We start from the raw sequence: 25308 nt of genomic DNA, 5'->3' as shown, positions 1-25308 counted from the left end.
GATTGTTGGGTCTTTGTTCGGTTGTGGAATGGTGATTATTTTACCATGCTTCCAGATGTTGGGTATAGTGTTGTGTGAATAGCTGTAGTTTGCAATGTTTGTGAGTGCGTGTATACCTTGTGGTCCAATGTGTTTTAGGTGGATGTTGCTTATGTTATCAGGGCCACCGGCTCTACGCAGGTGGCACCGATCCCCAAGAGGAGCTACGCCTACCTTGGGGAGTACCACAATCCTTTCTGCTGTGTTGTCTGATAGTGTCAGTTTAGTTTCTTTTTGGAAACTTTTATGCATTTGTGTGTGTTATTTTACCTTTGTGTTGTGTAATATCTTTGATTGCTGTGTATTGTGTAAAATTCCCATGTGTAAGAATATTAACTTAAGGTAGAGAAAGTGCCAAGTTTCTGAAAGCCATTTTTGTACATTAAGAATTGAGAAAAAAAAGTAGTATCAATGTATTCATCTGTTTACAGGTCTCTGTTGAAGAAATTTTTTATAAGAACTCGTCGTCAGCCTGAACGAATCATCATGTACAGAGATGGTGTGAGTGAATCCCAGTTTGCAGAAGTCCTTTCTTATGAACTGCAAGCCATGAGAAGGGCCTGCACAAAATTGGGAGTATCCTATAAACCTGCAATCACTTTCATAGTAGTGCAGAAAAGACATCATACAAGGTTAGTTCACAATAATCATATTGAACTTGATCAGTTATGTGAAATGTAATTGCTTATTGTATGATTGTTGAATTAGTTGTTTAGTTAGAATTAAACAGTGTCATATGGAAACAGAATTTCATAAAAATATTTCATAACTTAGGTTGTACTGCAATGAACGTGATGGTGTTGGAAGGAATAAAAACATTCCTCCAGGTACAACAGTTGATAAATCCATTACTCATCCATTTGAAAGGGATTTCTTCCTTTGCTCTCATCAGGTGAGTTGATAATTGCATATTTTATTTATCAGAGCTGAAAGAAAGGATAATCTTTAGTACAGTACTACCTCTCATTAATGGACTAAAAGGGGGGTAACGGTATCCGTTGATGTGAATAATCCGTTGAATTGGAGTGGTTTTTGGATGGCATAGTGATTGCACAGCAGTAGACAACAGCACCAAACACAGGTCTCACTGTACATACATACTCTTACAAGGGAGGTAGCCAAAAACACAAAGGCATAAAATCCACTCCCACCCATTCCATCCCCATATACTCCACTCCCATCTACCCCCTCCCATTCTCTTATTTTGACTCCTCCTGGATCCCTGCATCTCCCCCACTGCCCTGGTCTGAAGCAGTGTTGCAAGACACAGCACATCCAGAGCAAGGCCATTTCATTAAATCAGTGAACCCCCTCACTCCCCTCATACAGAAATGGAGAAAACAGAGAAACCCCTTTGGGCTGCATCAATTTATTTTTCACACATACTCCCTCTCTCCCCATCCTCCACCCACTCCCCCTCATGCATCACATCATCATCCATACACAACCATTCTCCATTCACCCCTATCTTCTGTCCTCACCTGTCCTTCCTCTACATTCCTCTCTCAATACCCCTTTTACCCCATCCATTCATTTCATCCTTGGTCACCCCCTCATGTTCACTCCTTCCACCTCTGCCTTTCACACCTCTTTTACTAATCTTTCTTCATTCATTCTTTCCATGTGTCCAAACCATCCCAACACTCATCCAACCTATCTCCCAACTCCCTTTCCACCCTCATTCACCTTCTCACCTCCTTGTTTCTCACTCTATCCAGCCTAGTAACCCCTATCATACTTCCCAGGCACCTCATCTCAAACACATTCAAACTCCTCTCTTATGTTCCATGTTTATGCCCCATACAGTGCTGTCGGCACAATCACTCCATACAATCTCCTCTTAGCATCCATTCCCAAATGTCTATTTCTCATGACACTTTCTAATCCACCACACACACACTTTGTATTCTTTCTAATTTCTCTATATTCTTTTTAGTACTGGGTGGCCATAGTGTTGCAGCATACTCCAATCTTGGTCTTATCAGTGTAACTAATATTTTCCTTACCATTTCCTCATCCAAATAGTCAAAAGCCACTTTCATTGACCTTAGTAAATTGAAGGTTTCTGCGACTATTTTATTAATATGGTTAGTGGTGTCAAAGGTATTTTGACGTAGTCCAAAGGGATTTCTCCATGTCTTAAATGTTTTTGCATGAGGGGACAGAGAGGGGGGTTGCTGATTAAATGAAGTGGCCTTGCTGTGTTGCTGCATTGCCTCTGACCCAGGGTGATATATGAAATGTAGGTATGACCTGTCATCCAGGAGGAGCCAAGATAAGAGGGAGGGAGGGGTGGTGAATGGGAGTGGAGTGGTTGGGGATGAAATGTGTATCCACCTAGTTGTATTTTACAGGAAGAGAGCTATGCTCATAGTGATCCACTTTTGTATCTTTCAGCATCCAGTTTGATCTTAAGTTCTTGTATAGTTTTTGCACTCACTGTTTCTTCATTCAATTTGTTCCAGATGTCTATCACTCTGTGTGGGAAGCTATTCTTTTTCAGATCTCTTCTGTAACAATCCTTAAGTTTCTTTTTCATCCTCGTTGTTTTTCTTCTATCCCCCTTTGGTAAGTCATCTCTATCAAGGACTTCCATCCCTTTCATAATTCTGTAGAAGGGTAGCAGGTCTCCTCTTTCTCTTCTATGTTCCAGGGTTGGTAGTTCAAGTTTGTCCAATCTTTGTTTGTATGTCAATTTGGAGAGTGTTGGTGCCATCTTTGTCATTGCTCTTTGAATTCTTTCTAATTTCTTTGTTCTTTTTAATACTAGGTGTCTACAGTGTCGCAGCATACTCCAAGTTTGGTATATAAATGTAACTAATATTTTCTTTACCATTTCTTCTGCCATGTAATCAAAAGCCTTTTTCATTGATCTTAATAGATTTAAAGTTTCTCCAACTAATTTGTTGATATGTTTGTCTGGTGCCATGTCATTGGTAATAGTTACACCTAGGTCCCTTTCAGAGTTGACATTAATTTCCTTTGTACCAATTTTGTATTTTCTCTATATTCTGTTTTTGTTTTTTCTAAATTCCATTATACTATATTTCTCGATGTTGAAATTCACTCTTCTGACTCCATTTCCAGATTTTGTCCAGGTCTTCTTGTAATGATTTGCAATTTTCTTCTGTACTTCTCTTTAGTAGTTTTGCATCATCTGCAAAGAAGTTCATATAACATTCCACACCTTCATCCATGTCATTTATATATATGACAAACATTATCAGAGCCAATACAGAACCTTGTGGGACTCCACTTATCATTTCTTCCCAATTTGAGTTCTTGTCTTTGAGTACCACCCTCATTTTTCTCCTGTTCAAGAAATCTTTCATCCATTCCTATAACTTTCTTGTATTCTACCTATTGTTTCAATTTTTCTTAGTAGCTTTTTGTGTGGTACTTTTTCAAATGCCTTTTGTAAATCTAAGAAGGCACAATCTGCCCATTGGTCCCTTTCTTGAATTATTTCTATTACGTACATACATATACCAAAGGGTTTTTTCCCCATTGTAAGGGAGGTAGCCAAAAAACAAAGGCTTAAAAACCACTCCCACCCATTCCATCCCCATCACACTCCCCTCCCTGTCCACCCTCTTCCCTCCCTCTTATCTTGGCGCCTCCTGGATGACGGGTCATCCCTGCATCTTGCCTATTGCCCTGGGTCAGAAGCAGTGTCACAAGACACAGCACATCCACAGCAAGGCCACTTCATTAAATTGGCACCCCCCCCCTCCCCTTCGTCCCCTCATGCAGAAAAGGAGATGGGGAGAAATCCCTTTGGGCTGCATCAAATTATTTCTAATATATGCTCCTTCACCCCCCATCCCCCACCCATTCCACCTCATACATCACAACATCAATATACGACCATTCTCCATTCACCCCTGTCTTCTGTCCTTTCCCGTCCTTCCTCAACAGACATTCCCCTCTTTTCCAAACCCTCTTATATCCCATCCATCCATCTAATCCTAGGTCGCCCCTTCATGTTCACTCCTTCCACATCTGCTTTCTACACCTCTTTTACTAGTCTTAACTCATTCTTTCCATGTGTCCAAACCATCCCTATACTCTTTCATCCACCCTATCTCCCAACTCTCTCTCTACCCCCTTTCTCCTCTTCGCCTCCTCATTTCTCACCCCTATCATCTCAGACACCTCATCTCAAACACCTTCAAACTCTTCCTCCCTTATGTTCCATGTTTCTGCCCCATACAGTGCTGTTGGCACAATCACTCCTTCATACAATCTCCTCTTAACATCCATTCCCAAATGAAATAATAAGAAATAGTAACTACTGTTCAAAACTTATTATTTCTGTTAGCCTCGAGTAAAAGCATATTAAGTTTGTGGTACATGATCTTCCACGTCTAAATCCAAATTGTTTTGGATTTAGTAATTTGACCTCCTCCAAGTGTTTAATCCATTTACTTTTGATAACTTTTTCACATTTTTGCTATAGTGCTTGTAAGGGAGTGGAAATATGCCTTTTGACTTTGGCTACTTCACTTTTAATGGGGAAAAAGCCCTTGGTACATGTATGTATAAGTATAGACATTATTGATTGCATGATAACATTTAGCACCTCCATAGAATAACCACACATCATTTGTTATTTACACACAAGCATGTATGTGCCCACACTTCTACACACATTGTCAGAGAGGAAAGAAGTCCAGTGATTGGGCTCCAACTTAATGCTTTGTCGATTGGATCGGGAAAAATGCCTTGTTGTTTTTCAGGATGTAAGGGCTGTTTTTGAGTGACTGGTAAGGTATCTAATCCAGTTTCTTGAAAAGTATAGTTTTTAGCACGAGATGGAGGAAAGTAAAGAAGAAAAAAGAATTAATGAACCACTGAAGAGAAGATTAGATATGAGTAGGGTGGAATCACCACTGGGAGTAATTCTAAAAAAGAGTATGTGTAAGCATCACTGAAGACAACTCAAAGATGGGAAAGCAATGTTTTTTCAGGCTTTCAAAAGGAAAGGGGAGCAATAAAGTTATGGACACAGAGGAACTAGAGTTAGCAGGGCACTAAGGAATCGAGACATCAATGACTTAGTGGAAGAGTTAATCGAATTAAAAATAGACTAAACAGCTTTGCACAAAGAGATGTCAAAGTTACGTAGAACTAACGATGAAATAATCAGAGAATTGAACAATCTAAAATGTGAACTAAGTTCACTTTTTAGATTGTTCAATTCTCTGATTATTTCATTGTTAACCCCTACCATACGGTGCCGCACATGTAGGCGTCATAAGGAGCAAATGAATACGCGACGCTGCCATATCGGCGTCTTGATTATATTTATTGTAGTCACCCCTGCGTAATGACATTCTCTATAAACTGTCTTTAATCACATTTTCTATGGTTATCAAAATTCACGGGTGAAAGAGAGAACGATCGATATAAGCGGTGACTATATTTTATGATAAGAGTATTATTACAACACGTCTTATGGCTGGCATCAGCTGCTGCCCACGAGATTTAAGGCCCGGAGTGAAGTGGTTAATTCTATGTAACTTTGACATCTCTTTGTGCAAAGCTCTATAGTCTATTTTAAAAGAGAAAATGAGGGTAGAAGCAAAAACGAAGAACTAAAGAAAGAGGTGGCAAAGAACAATTACAAGCAGTGACTGAAAAATTGGGAGCATCAATCAAAGAGACGGATCTCATTGAAATAAAAAATCAGTGGAAACAGTGATTAAGGTAGTCAAAGAAAAGGAAAACTGGGTGAGAGACACAGTGGATAAAAAGAAATGCATTGTGGTTTATGATATCAAGGAAAAACATAATATACACAAATACCAAAGAGAAAAAGAAGAGAAGGAAATTGCGAAGGAGACACTGAAAGTGGTTCAGGACGAGGATCAAGAGATGGAGAAGAATAAATTGATGACGTGCATAGAATGGATACATACTCTAAAGAAAAAACTATCGGCCAATGAAAATCAAACTAAGGACTCATATGATGGCTGAAGAGATACTATCAAAAGCGGCAAAACTAGCTAACAGTGAAAATGACAAAAATGTGTGGGTAAAAAAGGAAATGCATGATGTAGAAATAGAGAAAGACAAGGCACTAAGAAATGAAGCTAAGGAAAAAAACAAGAGAAGAACAGAGACAAAAAAAAAAGACAAAAAAAATTGGAGAGTACAGGTAAACGTCGACTTACGATGGCATTAGGTTTCGATAGAGCCATCGTAAGACGATCTCATCGTAAGTCGATCCCCACTCTGTTCCGTGGTCACTGTACCTAGCCTACCTGTATATTAACCACCAGAGATACTGAATATAGCCTATTAAACATGTACAGTAGTTTATTTAATTATTTTTATCCTTTTTACCATATTCAAACACTATAATATGTATTTTCAGTACGGGACTTAAATCTCGCGGGCAGCAGCCAATGCCAGCCGTACGACGTGACGTAATACTCGCATCATAAAATATAGTCACCGCTTATATCGATCGTTCTCTCTTTCACCCGCGAATTTTGAAAACCACAGAGAATGAATCATTTGAGAGAATGTAAAAACACAGGGGCGACTACAATAAATATAATCAAGACGCCGATATGGCAGCGTCGCGAATCCACTTGCTCCTCATGACGCCTACGTGTGCGGCACCGTATGGAAGGGGTTAAATTATCATATCGTCGTCGTCGTCGTCATCATCGTAAAGTCGAACAATCGTAAGTCGCGGCCATCGTAAGTCGACGTTTACCTGTACTGGATTTGAGGCTAAATTGTACACCAGAAAAATGGAAACATAAACCAAAAAAGAGAAGAAAAGAAAAAATTAAAAGTGGCATACACAAACATGGATGGTATGATTTTTGGAATAAATAAATTAAACAACTATTTGTTAATTAATAGAGAAACCAGACATAATGGGAATTGTTGAGACCAAATTGAAAGGCTATCATCAAGTATGGTGGGACAAGGTTTATACAACCATTGGTCAAAAAATAGAATGGATAAATGGGGGAGGAGTTATGTTATTGTCTAGAAAGGGCTTAAATGTGATAATGATAACAGAAGGTAAAGATAATATGGAAATAATTAGAATTGAAAAGAGTATGAAAAGCAGAAATTTTATAGTAGTGTATGTGCCCCCAAAAACAAAGGCTTGGTGTGATAGCAACCATTCAAAATTACTGGAAGACACAAAGAATGAATGATCTGAGATGCTGATAGATGGAGGAAACATAGTAATTATGGGTGACTTTAACACAAAGGAAATAAATTGGGAAGAAATGACAAGTGGAGAGGAACTCTGGGGCAACATTCTACTGGATTTGACCATTGATTATACATTAACTTAATGAGTCAAGGAAAATACCAGAGATAGAAATAATGAAGAACCATCGAGACTAAACTTGATATTCACTTCTGAGGCTGAAATTGTGGACAAAATGAATTACGAGCCACCAATTGGGAAGTGACCACATACTAACAGAGTTCAAACTTAAAGAACAAAATTATGTGAGAAGGAATGAGAAACATAGATAAGGAAGATTAAGTACAACAAAATGGACTTTGCAAAACTTAGAAAATTTCTTTAAAATCCTAACTGGGAAAAATTTTCAAATGATGAAACAAAGATGGAAGAGAAAAATTTAAAGAAAAATAAAAGGAGGGAACAGATAAACATGTACCTAAGAAGAAACAAAAAAGGGCTTACATAAAGTATTGGTATAAGAAAAAGTGTAGTGATGGTCTAGAAGAGACAAAGCCTGGTAAAGATATGAAAAAAAAAGGCTAAATGGAAATACATCAAACTGAGAAATGAATATTTAGATATACATAGATGGGGTGGTGTGAGATGTGAATGCAAGGGTAGTGGGTCAGGGGTTGGAGATGATTAAAGAAAATGAAGAAAAGTGGGAGGTGAGCCAGCTGTTGTTTGCTGACGACACTGCACTTGTAGCAGGATCAGAGGAGCAACTGAGGAAGTTAGTGACAGAGTTTGAGAAGGTGTGTGAAAGAAGAAAGCTGAAGATAAATGTGGGAAAAAGTAAGGTGATGAGATGTACAAGGGGAGAGTGACAGTAGGCTGGAAGTGAGCATTAAGGGTGAGAAGCTGGAAGAAGTGGATAGTTTAAGATACTTGGGTGCGAATGTGGCAGGAAAGGGAGGAGTGGGAGTGGAGGTAGAATGTAGATTGAGAGAAGTGAGTAAATACCTTAGTGGATTAAAAAGTGTAATGAGAAATAGACATCTGGGAATGGATGCTAAGAGGAGGTTATATGAAGGAGTGATTGTGCCAACATCAATGTATGGGGCAGGAATATGGAACATGAGAGAGGAAGAGAGGGGTTTGAATGTGTTTGAGATGAAATGTCTGAGAAGTATGATAGGGGTTACTAGGCTAGATAGAGTGAGAAATGAGGAGGTGAGGAGGAGAACAGGGGTAGAAAGGAAGCTGGGAGATAGGGTTAATGAAAGAGTATTAGGATGGTTTGGACACATGGAAAGAATGAGTGAAGAAAGATAAGTAAAAGAAGTGTGGAAGGCAGAGGTGGAAGGAGTGAATATGAGGGGGCATCCTAGGATGAGATGTATGAATGGGTTGAAAGGGGCTTTACAAAAGAGAGGAATGTCTGTAGAGGAAGGACGGGAGAGGACAGAAGATAGGGGTGAATGGAGAAGGGTTGTGTATAGATGAGGCTGCGATGCATGAGGGAGAGTGGGTGGGGGATGGGGAGTGAAAGTATGTATAAGAAAAAATTTGACGCAGCCCGAAGGGATTTCTCCCCGACTTCTTCTTTTCTGCATGAGGGGACGGAGAGGGAGGGTTGCTGAATTTATGAAGCGGCCTTGCTGTGGATGTGCTGTGTCTTGCAACACTGCTTCTGACCGAGGGCAATGGATAGGATGCAGGGATGACCCATCATCCAGGAGGTGGCAAGATAGGAGGGAGGGTGGAGGAGAGTGGAATATATGTGAAATGAAATGGGTGGGAGTGATTTCTGTGCCTTTTTCTTTTTGGCTACCCCCCCCTCCCCCGTGTAAGGGGGAAAAAGCCTTTGGTGTATGTATGTACATAGAGAAGAAAAAAGAAACTATCAAAAAGATATAATAGACAAATGCAAAGACCAACCTAAGCCATTTTACAAATATGTAAATGACAAACTAAAAGACAAACATGAAATAGTGAAACTGCGCGAATGAAATAAAGAATATGTAGAAGATGTAGAAATGGCTGAAGTAATGACCAGACATTTTAGGTCTGTATTTACAATTGAAAACTCACAAACTTGTGATGACGGACAGTGAGAAAGGTCCCCTGAAATGAAAGAAATAAGGGACCAAAGAAAGAACCTGGACATCAGAAAATCATACGAGCCTGATGGAATTGCGAACTGGATATTGTAAGAATGTATTGATGCACTAACAGACAAAATACATGAGATAATAGACTTCTCACTCAAAGAAGGAAAAGTACCACAAGATTGGAAAACTGCAATTATTGTACCAATATACAAAGGAGGGGACAAAAAGTTTATCATTTGTCATTTGATTTTCATTTATTATTAGTTATGTGCCAATTTATTTTTATTTATTGTTTACCTGTTTGTTTGCTATTCAACTATACCTATGCATTTATTTATGTATTTTTTGTTTGTTGCATACATTATAGTTTTTTTTTATTATTATTATTCTATTATTATGATTTTTGCATTCGACCTAGATATGGACCAAAAGGTCTCCTGTCGGCATGCTCCGCCTTTGTAATCCTTTGTAAACTATAGAACAGTATCCCTTACAAGTACAATAGTAAAAATATGCAAAAATTAATAGATAAAAATAAATGGATTAAACACTTGGAAGATAACAAAATACTAAATCCTAAACAATTTGGTTTTAGAAGTGGAAGATCATGTACAACAGACTTAATATACTTTAACTCAAGATTAATAGAAATGATACAAGGGACAGTCGGGCAGATTGTGCTTTCTTGGACCTACAAATGGCTTTTGACAAAGTTACCACACAAAAAACTACTAAGAAAAATTGAAACAATAGGTGGAGTACAAGGAAAATTATTGGAACAGATGAGAGATTTCTTGAATGGAAGAAAAATGAGGGTGATACTCAGAGACAAGAACTCAAATTTGGAAGATGTGATAAGCGGTGTCCCCAAGGCTCTGTATTGGCTCTGACAATGTTTGCTATTTGTATAAATGATATGGATGAAGGCATGGAATGTTATGTGAACATCTTTGCAGATGATGCAACAGGAGAAAAATAAGGGTTGTAATTAGAGACAAATACTCTAAGTGGAAAAGAATTATAAGTGGTGTCCCACATGGGTCAGTGCTGGCTCGAATCATGTTTGCCATATATGTAAACAACATGGATGAAGGAGTTGAGTGTTATATGAATTTCTTCACAGATGACACAAAAGTACTAAAAGTAAGAACATAGGAGGACTGTGAATCATTACACACAGACCTAGACAAAATCTGGAAATGGACTCAAAAGTGGTAAGTGAACTTCAATATCAAGAAATGTAATATAATGGAGTTTGGAAAAAATAAAAACAGAATATCCAAAATTTTTAAAATTGGTGTGAAGTAGAAATAAAAAAGGTGAATTCAGAAAGAGACCTTAGAGTAATAATCAGCAAAGACATGACACCGGAAAAAAGGAAAAATAGAATCAACAAAAATAGTCTGAGAAACCTTCAACTTATTAAGGTCAACAAAAGTGGCATTTGACTATTTAGATGAAGTTATTAAAAAAATATTAGGTACATTAGTAAGATCAAAACTGGAATATGCAGCGACACTGTGGGGACACAGTACTAGAAAGAATATAAAGAAGTTATAAAGAATACAGATAGCAATGGCAAAGTTGGTACCAGCTCTATCCAAATTAACATATGAACAAAGGTTATCCAAATTGGAATTACCAATACTGGAGCAGAGAAGAGAAAGAGGTAATCTACTGACTATAGAATCCTGAAAGGAATGGAAATCCTTGGTAGGAATGATTTACTAAAAAATGACAATGTAAAAACAAGAGGACACGAAAAGAAACTCAAAAAGGATAACTATAGAAGAGATCAGAAAAAGAACAGCTTCCCACACAGAGTGCTGCATATCTGGAATAATTCAGATAAAGAAACAGTGTGTGCAAACACTATTCAAGATTTTAAGAAAAAACTTGATACTGAAAGACACAAAGACTGGTCACCATGAGCATAGCTCCCTTCCCATATAATACAACTAGGTAAATATTAAAAAAAGTAAGTACAGAGGAAGACTGCAAATTTTTTCAAGACCTGTGCAAAATCTGGAAATGGAGTCAGAAGAATGAGGTGAACTTCAACATTAAGAAATGTAATATAATGGAATTTGAAAAAAAAAAAAGGAAAAATAGAATCTCGGGTCAATATAAAGTTGGTACAAAGGAAAAATAAAGTCAACTGTGAGAGGGACCTAGGAGTAACTATCTGAAATGAAATGACACCAGACAAACGTGTCAACAAATTAGTCGGAGAAACTTTTAACTCATTAAGAGCAATGAAAGTGGTCTTTGACTACATGGATGAAGAAATGGTGAAGAAAATACTAGTTACACAGATAAGACCAAAATTGGAATATAAAGATGTGACGTCAGTCCTCGTGAAGCGAGGACTGACGTCATATTTTTCTGGCGTTTGATCAAACATTTTGGTGTTTTATGATTTTTTGTTTTATTTGACCAAATGACAAGACATCTTGTCATTGGAGTTTAATGGGTTAATCTGTTCCCATGATCTCTTAACCCCTTCAATACAGTGCACATCGCATGTCTGGCAGCATTAGCTGTCCGATATGCGATGTTGCATCATAATAATCGCATTATAAAAAATAAAGTCAGTGCTCAATCGTTCGTTCTCTTTCACCCGTGAATTTTGATAACCATAAAAAATGTGATGAAGCCAGTTTAGAGAGAATGAAGCTTATGTAGGTATGACTACAATAAATATAATCAAAAGTCCGACGTCGGCATCATCACGTACCCACTTGCTCCTCATGACGCCTACGTGTGCGGCACCGTATGGAAGTGGTTAATCTGTTCCCATGATCTCTTAAAGCCCTTCCAGCCTTAATCAAGAGATCTCTTTTGTCATTTTGCTATTTATCCCCTTTAGTGACCTAAATACTGTAATCCTGTCACCTCATTCTCTTCAGTCTTTCAAAGTTAGCCAACCCAGTCTTTCTTTGTATGTTTTATCTGCCAGGCTGGGGACCGGTTTGGTTTATACCCCTGGTAAACTCTTGATCTTCCCTATATCCTTTACTCTGTGTGGGGACAATACCACTGACACTGGATGGATCAGGGTTTCAATGAGTTTCTCATCACTTCATATAGTGAAAAATCACTTTAACCCCTTCGATACGATGATGCCTACATAGGCGTCATGAGGAGCAAGTGGATACACGAGGATGCCGATGTCAGCGTCTTGATTATATATATTGTAGTTGTACCTGCATGACCCCCATACTCTGTAAACTGGCTTCATCATATTTTCTATGGTTATCAAAATTCACGGGTGAAAGAGAACGAGCAATACAGTGGTAACTTTATTTTTCATAATGCAAGTATTATGACGCAACATCGAATGTCTGGCAGCTAATGCTGCCCGCAAGATTTTGGCCTGGAGTGAAGGGGTTAACCCCTTCCATACGGTGCCGCATATGTAGGCAGCATGAGGAGCAAGTGGACACGCGAGGCTGCCATATCGGCGTCTTGATTATATTGTAGTTCCCCCCTGCATAATGATATACTCTCTAAAGTGTCTTCATTACATTTTCTATGGTTATCAAAATTCACGGGTGAAAGAGAAAACGATCGATATAAGCGGTGACTATATTTTATGATGCGAGTATTATTACGACATGTCGTACGGCTGGCAGCTAATGCTGCCCGCGAGATTTAAGGCCTGTACTGAAGAGGTTAAAGACATCACAAGAATGAAAATAAACATTGACAAAATGCTGGACAATAGGACAAATAAAGGCGGTGTATCAGATTCTGTACTTGGGATATGAAAAATCCTACATTGGGGAAACATCACGTGATCTAGAAACCTAGATATGAGAATATTGATATGATGTCCGCCATGACGTCACTACTGATGCATGTGTTGCACACAGGAATAGTAACAACCACTTGATGGACTGGTAAAAAGTAGAACTTCTAGGACATGTTATGAGAAAGATGGACATAGTATTTTAGGGAGTCTCCAAATGTGGAGGACAATAGGGAGAAAAGTAGTTTCAGTGAGAGGTGCTAAGAAAATGACAGTGATGGATGAAGAAAATGGGGGAAAATAAGAAAAAATTAAGTAAATGCAGTTATTACAATGATGACAGCAGGTGAGGCACCTGGGTTAGATGGGTTTCATGTGGAGTGTCTGAAAAAAAGGAAGTACAGTGATGGTGGACTGGCTGGTGAGGTTTGATGTTTGTCTAAAGGAGAGTAGAGGACTGGAGAAGTGCCTGTACAGTTCCAATTTACATGGGAAAAGGGGACAAAATGGGAGTTAAGTAGTTTCAGAGGGGTCAACTTGTTCAATATAGTTAGGAAGGCTAATGGGGCGGTTTTGATTGAGATGATTAGGAGAGGAACAGATGGATTGGCGAGGAACAGAGTGGGGTTTAGGAAAGGTTGGGGTGGTGTGAATCAGATTTTTGTGGTAAGACAGATATGTGAGAACGCTCTAGCAATGGGTAAGGATGTTTTTTGGGCCTTTAAGATCTGGAAAAGGCTTATGACAGGGTAGACAGGAAGGCACTGGGAGGTTTTGAAGATATATGGGATCAGAGGAAAGACAATCCTTAAACTTCCTTGTGAAGAGAATCTAACTTCCTTGTGAAGAGAATCCATTGCAAAAGCAAAAGAAAAGAAAGATTTGGGGGTGTTCATGATGGACAATCTGTCACCTAACAGAAATATCACCAAGATTGTGGGAGAGACCCATGGACAGAATATTAATTGTATTGGTATAACACACCACTTCCAAGTTGGTGGTTTTTAAAATATAAGTCAGGTTGGCAATGCTGCTGATTGGTAACATGAGATGTTTTATGGCTGTCCCACCCTGCTACCTACAGCCTTCTAAAATCTTAATGGCCTGTTTTCTGCATCCATCTTCAAGGAAATCAGGAAATTTTAATTTAGAAAAAAGGTTCCCCTAATACACCAGCATTCTTCTAAGTATTCTTCACTGCATATTCTGAGTGCCCTAAGGAAGAAGCCTATCACTACTCCTTTCTTGACCCTCATGTCATGGTGGGACTAGAAATTAACCCATTCAACTCCGATGACAAGATGTCTTGTCATTTGGTCAAATAAAACAAAAAATCATAAAACACCAAAATGTTTGATCAAACACCAGAAAAATATGACGTCAATCCTCGCTTCGCTCGCAGCGAAGCGAGGATTGACGTCATATTTTTCTGGTGTTTGATCAAACATTTTGGTGTTTTATGATTTTTTGTTTTATTTGACCAAATGACAAGACATCTTGTCATCGGAGTTGAATGGGTTAATTAAATTGTCTTTGATAGTGGGGTTTTCTGCATACTTTAAATTTCAGCTGGTTACCATGTTTTGAGACGTGTGTGTCTAGGAAAGGAAGGGAATCATTAATTTCTTCTTTAGAAAACTGAATTGTGGGCTCTACCTCATTCAGTGGAGTTTGAAAGTGATGAAGATTGAATTGCCTTGGTGTGATGAGTAGGATGACGTCCATGTAGCTCAGCCAGGTCACATGTTTGGGAACGATGTCACCAAAAGGTCCTGCTTCTAAAAATTCTATAAACATATTGGCAAGGACTGCACTCAATGGAGGACCCATAGCCATGCCAAGTTTCAAATGGAAATGGTGGTCCTGGGACTTAAAATAGTTTAATTCCACACAAAGTTGCATCAAATTGACAAAGTCATTAGGGGGCAGTGAAAAGTCTATTTTCTCCTTCTTGACTTTGTCTCCAAGGAGCTCACCTTATTGGATAAAACACATGTGAAGAGGCTTTTTACATCATTGTGGGTGGAGATATCTTGGATTCTGTCCAGTAGGTCTCCCAAGTGTTTGAGATGTGCTTCACTGATGGTTTCCAGTGGAGGGGACCATCTGGCCAACATATATGCTATTCTGTTGTAGGCACTCCCTATCCCTGACATTATGGATCTCATTGGTATATTACTTTTGTGGGTTTTGGGGAGACCATATATCATAGCTTTGCATGGGAGGTTTGGCAACAGGTGAAGGAATTTCTTGCCTTCATCAGAACTTTTGAGGATTTTTCTTGTATGTGAAGTTCTTTGTCTCATTGTCTACCTCTGATTGGGAGACTTCATGATACATGTTCCCATCAATGATTAGGTCCTCCATCTTACATGTGTAGTCTGTGTTGTCCATCACCACTATTCCCTCTCGTGTCAGTGGTGGTGATTCTGGGGGAAGAATCCTTGACATCAAGGTTCAATAAAGGAGTAGTGATAGGCTTTTTCCTTAGAGCACTCAGAATATGCAGTGAAGAGTACTTAGAAGAGAGCTTTCTGTAAAATCATAATTTCCAGATTTCCATGTAGATATATGCAGAAAACAGGCCATTAAAATTCTGGAAGGCTGTAGGCAGCAGGGCAGGACAGCCAAATGTCTCATGTTACCAACCAGCAACATTGCCACCAACTTGACTCGTATTATAAAAACCACCAACTTGGAAGTAGTGTGCCAGACCAGTAGGACAATGAACCACTTCGGTATGATGACAATTATGTAGGGGCATGAGGCAAGAGTGGGTACATGAGGATGCTGACATCAGCATCTTGATTATATATGTTTTTTGTATTTGTACACAAGTTTACCCCCCTCCCCCCTGGATTCTGTGAACTGGTTTGATCATATTTTCTGTGTTTATTACTACTCAGAGTAAAAGAGAACAAGAAATACAGCAATGACTTTATATTTTATAATGCAAGTAGTGTGATGAATAGTACATATGGCAGCCGATGCTGCACATCAGTTGACTCATACTGAAGTCATTAAAGACATCACGAGGACAAAAATAAACTTTGGCAAAACGCCGGACAATAAAGCCATTGTTTATTGGATTCCGTACTCAGGATGTGAAAAATCCTACATTAGGGAAACATGGGATTTAAAAACCCAGATATGAGAACATTGATATCAGGTCCCCCATGATGTCACCACCAATACATGTGATGCACACAGGAATAGTAGCAATCACTTGATGGACTGGGAAAATGCAGAACTTCTAGTACGGTACATGAACCTGACAAGATCCGTAGAAAATATTTGGGAGCAGCCATCATACAAGGAACCAACACAATTGAAAAAAACCGAGTCATGTTCAATATCTCACCCCACCTAATTCCTTTAATACCCATTACTCACAAAATTTTAAGCTATCCCCCCTTTTTTCTCTCTCTTGCTCACCCTTCTTATTTTCTTCCCCTTGTTCCTCGGTTGTGAGCTAATGTCCTTCACCCTGCCAATTGTTCCATCTTATCCTTAACCTTTCCTTTTCCCAGGCATTTGGTCCACCTTCATCTTAACCACTTCACTCTGGGGCACATCGCACGTCTAGCAGCATTAGCTGCCCGACGTGCGATGTTGCGTCATAATAATCGCATTACAGAAAATAAAGTCAGTGCTCAATCGTTCGTTCTCATTCACCCATGAATTTTGATAACCACAGAAAATATGATGAAGCCAGTTTAGAGAGAATGGAGGTTAAGTAGGTACAACTACAATAAATATAATCAAGACATCGACGTCGGCATCACCGTGTACTCGCTTGCTCCTCATGAAGCCTACGTAGGTGTCACCATATGGAAGTGGTTAACCTTTCCTAATATTCAGTGACCCCTCTCCTTCTACCTTCCTTCCGCTCTCCCTCCCTCCTTCCCCCCATTCCCCCATTTCTTATTTAATTTCAAGTCATGTGTATTATGACTAGGTACTTGAAAAGGCTGTAACAACAATTGAAACATTGTACTAATAAAGGCTCCATCTTTGCATGGTGTTTCTTTCGATAGACTTTTCAGCAACTGCCACTTTCATGTAGGAAGAGTTGAAATGTGTTTGAGATTAAATGTCCGAGAAGTATGGCAGGGGTTACAAGGTTGGATAGAGGGAGAAACAAGGAGGTGAGGAGGAGAGCAGGGGGTGGAAAAAGATATGGCAGATAGGGTTGATGAAAGAGTATTGGGATGGTTGGAACACGTGGAGAGATTTTGTGAAGAAAGATTAGTAAAAGAAGTGTTGAAGGCAGAGGTGGATGGAGTAAACATAAGGGGACAACAAGGATGAGGTGGCATTTAGTGAGAGGGGGATGTCTGTTGAAGAAGGCAGAAGATAGGGGTGAGTGGAGAATGGCTGTGTATGGATAGTACTGTAATGGATAGAAGGGAGTGGGTGGGGATGGGTAAGTTTGGGAGTGGTTATGTGTGAATGATATTTTGTTACAGCCTGAAGTGATTTCTCCCTACAATATTACTGAATGAGGGAATGGAGAAATTGGGGTGGAGTTGCTGATTAAATGAAGTGGCCTTGCTGTGGATGTGCTATGTTTTGCTGCATTGTTTCTGACCCAGGGCATTGGGCAAGGTGCAGGGATGACCAGTCATCCAGGAGGACCCAAGATGAGAGGAAGTGAGGGAGGGGTGGATTGGGTGGGAGTAGAATTATGCCTTTTGACTTTGACTACCTCTCTTGTTAGGGGAAAAAAGCCCTTTGTGCATGTGTGTGTGTGTTTATATATATATATATATATATATATATATATAAACACATTTATATATATATGTGTGTACTTTTCCTTATACACATGTTCATTGTAGAAGGATAAGTAAACAATGCAATAAGATAATTCTCCCTCAGTCTTTTACTGTATTCTGTTAGAAATGTGTAGCCCCAAAGTATTGATCAAGGACCCCTTCACTTAGTCTTCATATTTACAGGGCATCCGGGGGACAAGCAAGCCATCACACTACCATGTGCTTTGGGATGACTCAGACATGAATGCCGACCAAATACAACAAATGACCTATGCCATGTGTCACTTATACTCTAGGTGCACTAGGTCTGTTTCTATCCCCACTCCAGCTTATTATGCACATCTGGCTGCCTACAGGTAAGTTGATTTCACAGCACACAAGTTTGGTGCTTTTTTTTTAAGTTTGTTGTTGTCATTCCTAGGCTGGATGAGCAGTCACCTCTCCCTGAGGAACCAGCAGGAATGTGGTTTTCCTATAAATCCATTATTGAGTGTATATGGTGTTGTTGGCATATGTAATTGTGTACAATGCAGTCTTCCATACTGAGTTGTATAGTATGGGGTGAAATGTTGCATCCTGGGTAGTTGTTTGTGATGCAGCCTACAAGGGTTGGATGGTGGCTACACCAGTCTGACTAGGTGGACTCTGTCCTTGTGGTGGAAAGAGGATACAGAGGGATAGATATCTGGGGGTCAGGCAAGCAGCAATGGCATATCTTTCAGTTTGTCAATGGAGCAGTGAGTGATATGGATATGCTTGTGGTTGTGGAGGAAGAGAAGAGTATTTGTATGTGTATTTGGGTGTTATTTTATTGTTTCTTGGCATATGTAGGTGTTCTGCCATGTAGTGTAGTGGGTGGGCTGTGTTTGTGTGCCTCTCATATCAGGGTGATCCTAGATTTTGAGGACTCTAATTTCATGGTGTAGATGGTCTGAAGGTGTATTTACACAGCGTGTATTGTCTTTAGGGCTTTGTTCTGTATAGTTTGTAGTGTGTTGTGGTGTTATAGTGAGATTAGGGGCCTATCCAGGACTTGCATAATTCATCACTGAGGATATAGTTAAGTCTATGTGTGCATTTGCATTTATGTTTGTGATGTGTTGTTTGAATGACATGGATGTTCGTTATGCCAAGTTTAAGTCTGTTAAACATACAGGTACATTAGATAGTGATAACAGATGTGGAGAACCATAAATCTGCTAAAAACTTAAGGATAAAGCTACTACCTACCCATGAAACAAGTGGAGTAACCCAAGGAAAAATATGATCGCTGAATCAGTAATGCAAGGGACATGAAAAATTAAACTAGACTCTTATACTCCCTATCCCCAACAAAGAAGTGAAAGTTGGGGGTAACCTGTATAAGATCTACCACATCTTGACCCAAAAGAAGCTGAGAGAAAAGTGTGAGGGAGTGGAGGAGGAATGGGGATGTTTCAAGGAGGGAGTCACAAGGTGTGTAAAAATGGTATGTGGAACAAGGAGGATGGGAGGAAATAGAAGGAAGGGTAGTGAGTGGTGGGATGATGAAGCAAAGAAGGTTTTAGAAGAGAAATGAGCATTCATAGAATGGTTGCAAAATAAGATGAGTGAATCATATGAGAGGTACAAAGAAAAAAGAAGAAAAGTAAAGCATAAGATAAAGGAGGCAAAAAGGAGAGCAATATGAAATGGGGTAAGAGTATGACAGAAAATTTTGAAAGTAATAAAAACACGTTTTGGAAGGAAATTAAGAGAGGAAGGGAGACGAATCAAGTATAGAAGAAAAGATAGATGTAGAAGAGATGGTAGTAAGAGGAGGATGGGCAAATTATTTTAGGGAGTTGCTAAATGTGAAGGATAGGCAAAGGCAGTTGCAGTGGGAGGTGCTGAGAAAATGACAACGGTGAATGAAGAAAATGGAGGAGAAATAAGGAAAGATGAGGTGAAAGCAGTTATTGAAATGATAAGACCAGGTAAGGTACCTGGTTTAGATGGGTGTCATGCGAAGTTTCTTAAAGGAGGTACAGTGATGGACTGGTTGGTGAGGTTGTTTAATGTTTGTCTAAAAAGGCAGAGGACTGGAGGAGTGCCTGTATAGTTCTGCTCTACAAGGAAAAAGGGACAAGTGTGTGAGTAATATTTTCAAAGGGATGAGTACGTTGGGAAGGCTTATGAGAGGGTTTTGATTGAGGGGATTAGGAGAGAAACAGAAGGAGTAATTGGTGAGGAACAGTGGGTTTAGGAAAGGTAGGGGTTGCATGGATCAAATTTTTGTGATAATGCAGATGTGTAAGAAAGCTCTAGGAAAAGGTAAAGATTTTTTTGGGCCTTTATGGATTTTGAAAAAGCTTGTGACAGGATAGACAGGAAGGCACTGTGGGAGATATTGCAGATATATGGGATAGAAGGGAAGCTGTTAAGGAGATATTGCAGATATATGGGATAGAAGGAAAGCTGTTAAGAGGACCAGTCAAGAGTTTTTACGAGAGTAGTAGAGCTTGTGTTAGAATTAGAAATGGAGAGAGCGAGTGGTTTGAGGTAAAGGTGGGACTGCCAGGGATGTGTCATGTTGCCGTGACTGTTCAATGTATACATGGATGGGGGTAGTGCAAGAGGTAAAAGCAAGGGTAGTGGGCTGGGGATGATTAGAGATGGTTAATGAAAATTGAGAAAACTGGGAGACAAGCCAGTTGTTTGCTGACAACACTGCACTCATAGCAGGATCAGAGGATAGATAAAGGAAGTTAGTGATGGAGTTTGGGAAGGTGTGTGAAAGGAATTTGAAGGTAAATTTGAGTAATGGCAAGGTGATGAAATGTACAAAGGAAGATGGCAGCAAATTGGAAGCGATTATTAAGAGAGGCTGGAGAAAGTGGATTGCTTTAGATACTTGGTGGCTAATGTGGCGGGAAAGGGAGGAGTGGAGGTGGAGGTAGAATGTAGATTTAAAGAAGCAAGTAAATGCCTTGGTGGGGATTTAAAAGTGTAATGAGAAATAGACATTTGGGAATGGATGCTAAGAGGAGATTGTATGAAGGGGTGATTATGTCGACAGCACTGTATGGGGGCAGAAACATGGAACATAAGAGAGGAAGAGTTTAAATATGCTTGATATCAATTGTCTGAAGTATGGTAGGGGTTACTAGGCTGGATAGAGTAAGAAACGAGGAAGTGAGGAGGAGAATGGGGAGTTGGAAAAGGAGTTGGGAGATAGGATTGATGAAAAAGTATTGGGATGGTTTGGACACATGGAAAGAATAAGTGAAGAAAGATTAGTAAAAGTGTGGAAGGCAGAAGTGGATGAAGTGAATATGAAGGGGTGACTAAGGATGAGATGAATGGATGGGGAAAGGGGCTTTGGGAAAGAGGGGGATGTCTGTTGAGGAAAGAAGGGAGAAGACCAGATAGGGGTGAGGAGAATGGTTGTGTATGGATAATGCTATGATGTGTGGAAGGGAATGGGTGGTTTGTGTGAATGATATTTTGACACAGCCCAAAGGGATTTCTTCCCTTGTCTTTTTCTGCATAAGGGGTTGCTGATTAAATGAAGCGGCTTTGCTGTGGATGCACTGTGTCTTGCTGCATTGCTTCTGACTCAGGGGAATGGGTGAGATCCAGGGATGACCTGTTACCCAGGAGGAACCAAGGAAAGAAGGAGGGAGGGGTGGTGAATGGGAGTGGAGTATGAGGGGAGTGGTTTTATGCCCTTTGACTTTGGCTACCTCCCTTCTGAGGGGGGAAAAGCCCTTGGTGTATATATATACATATATGTATCAGTAAATTTCCTTGCACCCACTGCCACAATTTAGCAATCCCTAACCACCTCCACATGCACCAATTCCCAAAAATACTCTACCTATCTTCCCCCTGACTGTCTTTACTTCAATTAACACCTGTCCATCTGCACCCATTACATGTTTGTTTTCTCTCTGCCTTACTGAGCTCCCCTCATCACTTCATTTCCTTCCAAAACATGCTTTTATTCGTTTCAAAATTCTCCGCCAGGTCTCTCACGTACCCCTTCAAACAACAATGACTTCACGAAATCCTGGGCAACAAAATGCCAATACCTTCATCATCTTTCTACAACTTCTTACAAAAAAAATAGGACCTCTAATCAAAATATACCTTTAACTAACCCCGTCTGGGGGTATAGGCTGCATGTTATTGTGGCAAAGTAGCATGCAGTTGATACTTGAGGGTCTATATAGGGGCGTCCCTAAGGACCAGAGCCAGACATCATTTTTGTCTGTGATAGAGGAAGACTCTGTTCATAGAGAAATGATGACACTTTTATTATACTACGGCTGTCCCTCCATTATGCTGTCCCCCAACCCCTTGTTACTGTCCTGGGCTATTTCTCTGAATATTCATTTCCTTTTTTTGCTGAACCTGTGGTGGGGGAACAGAATGCTGCCACTGAGCCTTCCCATTTGCGTCGTAAAAGGCAACAAAAAATGGGATGGGTTGGGACTAGGAATCCTGTTACCTGTAGCCCCACAGGGGACATTCCTTAAGAAAAGAAAAAAAAAAAAAGTAAAGGCATAAGAGGGTGTAGAAGTTTTCCAACCAGTACCCTAAGGCTTAGGTCTTTTAATGTGGTACAGATGAGAATTCCCATTTGGGGTATTGGCTGCATGTTATTGTCGCAGAGTAGCATGCAGTTGATACTTTAGGGTCAATATGAGGCGCCCCTACGGACCAGAGCCACACATCATTTTGTCTGTGGTAGAGGAAAACTCTGTACATAGAGAAATGATGACACTTTTATACTACGACTGTCCCTCCATTATGCTGTCCCCCAACCCCTTGTTACTGTCCTGTACCATTTCTCTGAATATTCATTTCCTTTTTATGCCTACCTACCCTGTGGTGGGGGCAAAAGAATACTGCCACCAAATATTTCCACTCGAGTCATAAAAGGCGACAAAAAAGGGACGGGGGAAGGGATTAGGAGTCCTACTACCTGTAGCCCCAAAAAAGAAAGTAGAGGCATAAGAGGGTCTGGGAGCTTTAACCCAGGTTTGGGTCTTTTAATGTGCGTGGATGTCGTACAGATGAGAGTAAAAGAGAAGAGATAGGCAGTATGTTTGTGAGAAGAAAGATGGATGTACTGGCTTTGAGTGAATCTAAAATTAAAGGAAAGGGCAACTGTGAGTTTGGGAGTGTAGCTGGGAGTTACTCAGGAGTGAAGAGGGGACGAGGGAGAGAAGGGGTGGCTATACTAGTAAGTGAAGAGATAAGTAAGCGGGTAGTGGAGTGGAAGGAGGTGTCATCAAGGTTGATGTGGATGAAGGTGAAGCTGGGAAAGGAGATGTTGGTTTTTGTAAGTGCATATTGGCCTAGTAGTGAAAAGAGTGTAGAGGAAAGGGAGACTTTTTGGGTAGATATAAATGAGTGTATAGAGGGATTAGCGAGAAATGTCAATGTAGTTGTATTGGGAGACCTAAATGCTAGGGTAGGAAATGAACCAATTCAAGGAGTGATTGGGAAGTATGGAGTTCCAGGTAAAAATCGTAGTGGAGAATTGATGGTGGAGATGTGTCTTGAAAGAGAGTTGATGATAGCAAATACAGTGTTTAAGAAGAAAGTCAAGCATAAGTACACATGGGAGAGGGTGGTGGATGGAAGGGTGGCAGATAGAGTGTTAATGGATTATACAGTGGTGACCAGAAGTATGTTAGGAAGAGTTAAGGATGTACATGTTCTAAGGGGAGAGAGTGGGGGAATATCAGATTTTCTGGTGGAAGGTAAATTGAAAGTGGAGAATAGGTGGAGAAAGAGGAAAAGGTCAGAAGGTAGGGAGGTACTTCAAGTGAGCTGCTTAAATGGGGGAAAAAAAAGGAGAATGAGTATAAGAAGTTGAGAGAGGAGTGGGAGAGAGTAAAGGATAGAGTGGAGGAGGAATGGGGATGGTTCAAGGAGGGAGTCATAAGGTGTGCAAAGATGGTGTGTGGAACAAGGAAGGCGGGAGGAAATAGAAGGAAGGGTAGTGAGTGGTGGGATGAGGAAGCAAAGAAGGGTGTAAAAGAGAAGAAGCAGGCTTTCATAGTTTGGCTACAAATTAAGATGAGGGAATTGTATGAGAGGTACAAAGTAAAGAGAAAGGAAGTTGAGCATTAGATAAAGAAAGCAAAGAGGAGAGCAGATGTGAAATGTGGAAAGAGTATGACAGAAAATTTTGAAAGTAATAAAAAGATGTTTTGGAAGGAAATTAAAAGAGGAAGAGGAGGTGAATCAAGGAGAGAAGAAAAGATAAAAGGTGCAGATGGAGAGATGATAATGGAAGAGAAGGCAGTGAGAGGAAGGTGGGTAGAGTATTTAAAGGGAGTTGCTAGATATGAAGGAGGATAGGGAGGGAAAGGTAGTTGCAGTGGGAAGCGCTAAGAAAATGAGAGTGATGAGTGAGGAAAATGGAGGAGAAATAGGGAAGGATGAAGTGAAAGCAGCCATTAAGATGATGAGAGCAGTTAAGGCACCTGGGCTGGGTGGATGCCATGCAGAATGTCTGAAGAAAGGAGGTGCAGTTATGGTGGACTGGCTGGTGAGGTTATTTAATGTTTGATTAAGAGAGGGTAGAGTACCGGAGGACTGGAGGAGTGCCTGTATAGTTCCACTTTACAAAGGAAAGGGGGACAAGTGCGAGTGTAGTAGTTAAATAGGGATCAGCTTGTTGAGTGTTGTTGGGAAGGCTTATGGAAGGGTCTTGATTGAGAGGATTAGGAGAGGAACAGGAGTAATTGGTGAGGAACAGTGTGGGTTTAGGACAGGTAGGGGATGTGTAGATCAGATTTCTGTCATAAGGCAGATATGTGAGAAAGCTATAGGAAAAGGTAAAGATTTTTTTGGGGGGGCTTTTATGGATTTGGAAAAGGCTTATGACAGGGTAAGGAGGAAGGCACTGTGGTAGATACTGCAGATAAATGGGATAGGAGGAAAACTGTTAACCTCTTCACTCCGGGGCACATCGCAAGTCTGGCAGCATTAGCTGCCCTACGTGCGATGTTGCGTCATAATAATCGCATTATAAAAAATAAAGTCTGCTCAATCGTTCTTTCTCTTTCACCCGTGAATTTTGATAACCATAGAAAATATGATGAAGCCAGTTTAGAGAGAATGGAGGTTACGTAGGCATGATCACAATAAATATAATGTGAATCACAATGGCAAGAGCCGACAAGACTGTGAGAATAAACACCTTGTGAGATCGAAACCTTTATTAGTACTACGTTTCGCTTTTTACAGCTTTTTCAAGTACAGACATGACACACACTCTGAGCACATATAAGCCAACAGGGAAGGAACTGGGAGAGGTTATCAGGGAGGGGTGGGTGGTAGGTGGAGGGGGAGGAGGGGGACGGGTGGGACTTGGTGGAGACAAAGGAGGACATTTCGGACAGTTTGTTGAAGTGGACTAAGGGGGACATTTCATACATTTATTTAATGCGGGTAACAGATGGATTATAGGAGGGGCGATGT

The 25308-nt window shown here is 40.1% G+C and overlaps 1 protein-coding gene across 1 annotated transcript in view; it reads left to right on the top strand.

Moving 5' to 3' along the window:
- LOC143030931 (protein argonaute-2-like) overlaps positions 1–25308 on the top strand; it is a 238563-nt gene that overhangs the window by 196236 nt on the left and 17019 nt on the right. The window contains exons 13-15 of the mRNA XM_076194202.1: positions 471–671; positions 814–931; positions 18031–18203. Coding sequence (XP_076050317.1) covers positions 471–671; positions 814–931; positions 18031–18203 — 492 coding nt within the window. The remainder of the gene's footprint in view (positions 1–470; positions 672–813; positions 932–18030; positions 18204–25308) is intronic.

Source organism: Oratosquilla oratoria, chromosome 12 (assembly GCF_046742065.1).
Source record: "Oratosquilla oratoria isolate Oo_2021 chromosome 12, ASM4674206v1, whole genome shotgun sequence".
Taxonomy (NCBI): Eukaryota; Metazoa; Arthropoda; class Malacostraca; order Stomatopoda; family Squillidae; genus Oratosquilla; species Oratosquilla oratoria.
Note: the sequence above shows the minus strand (reverse complement) of the source record. Positions and strands in the feature narration are given on the sequence as shown.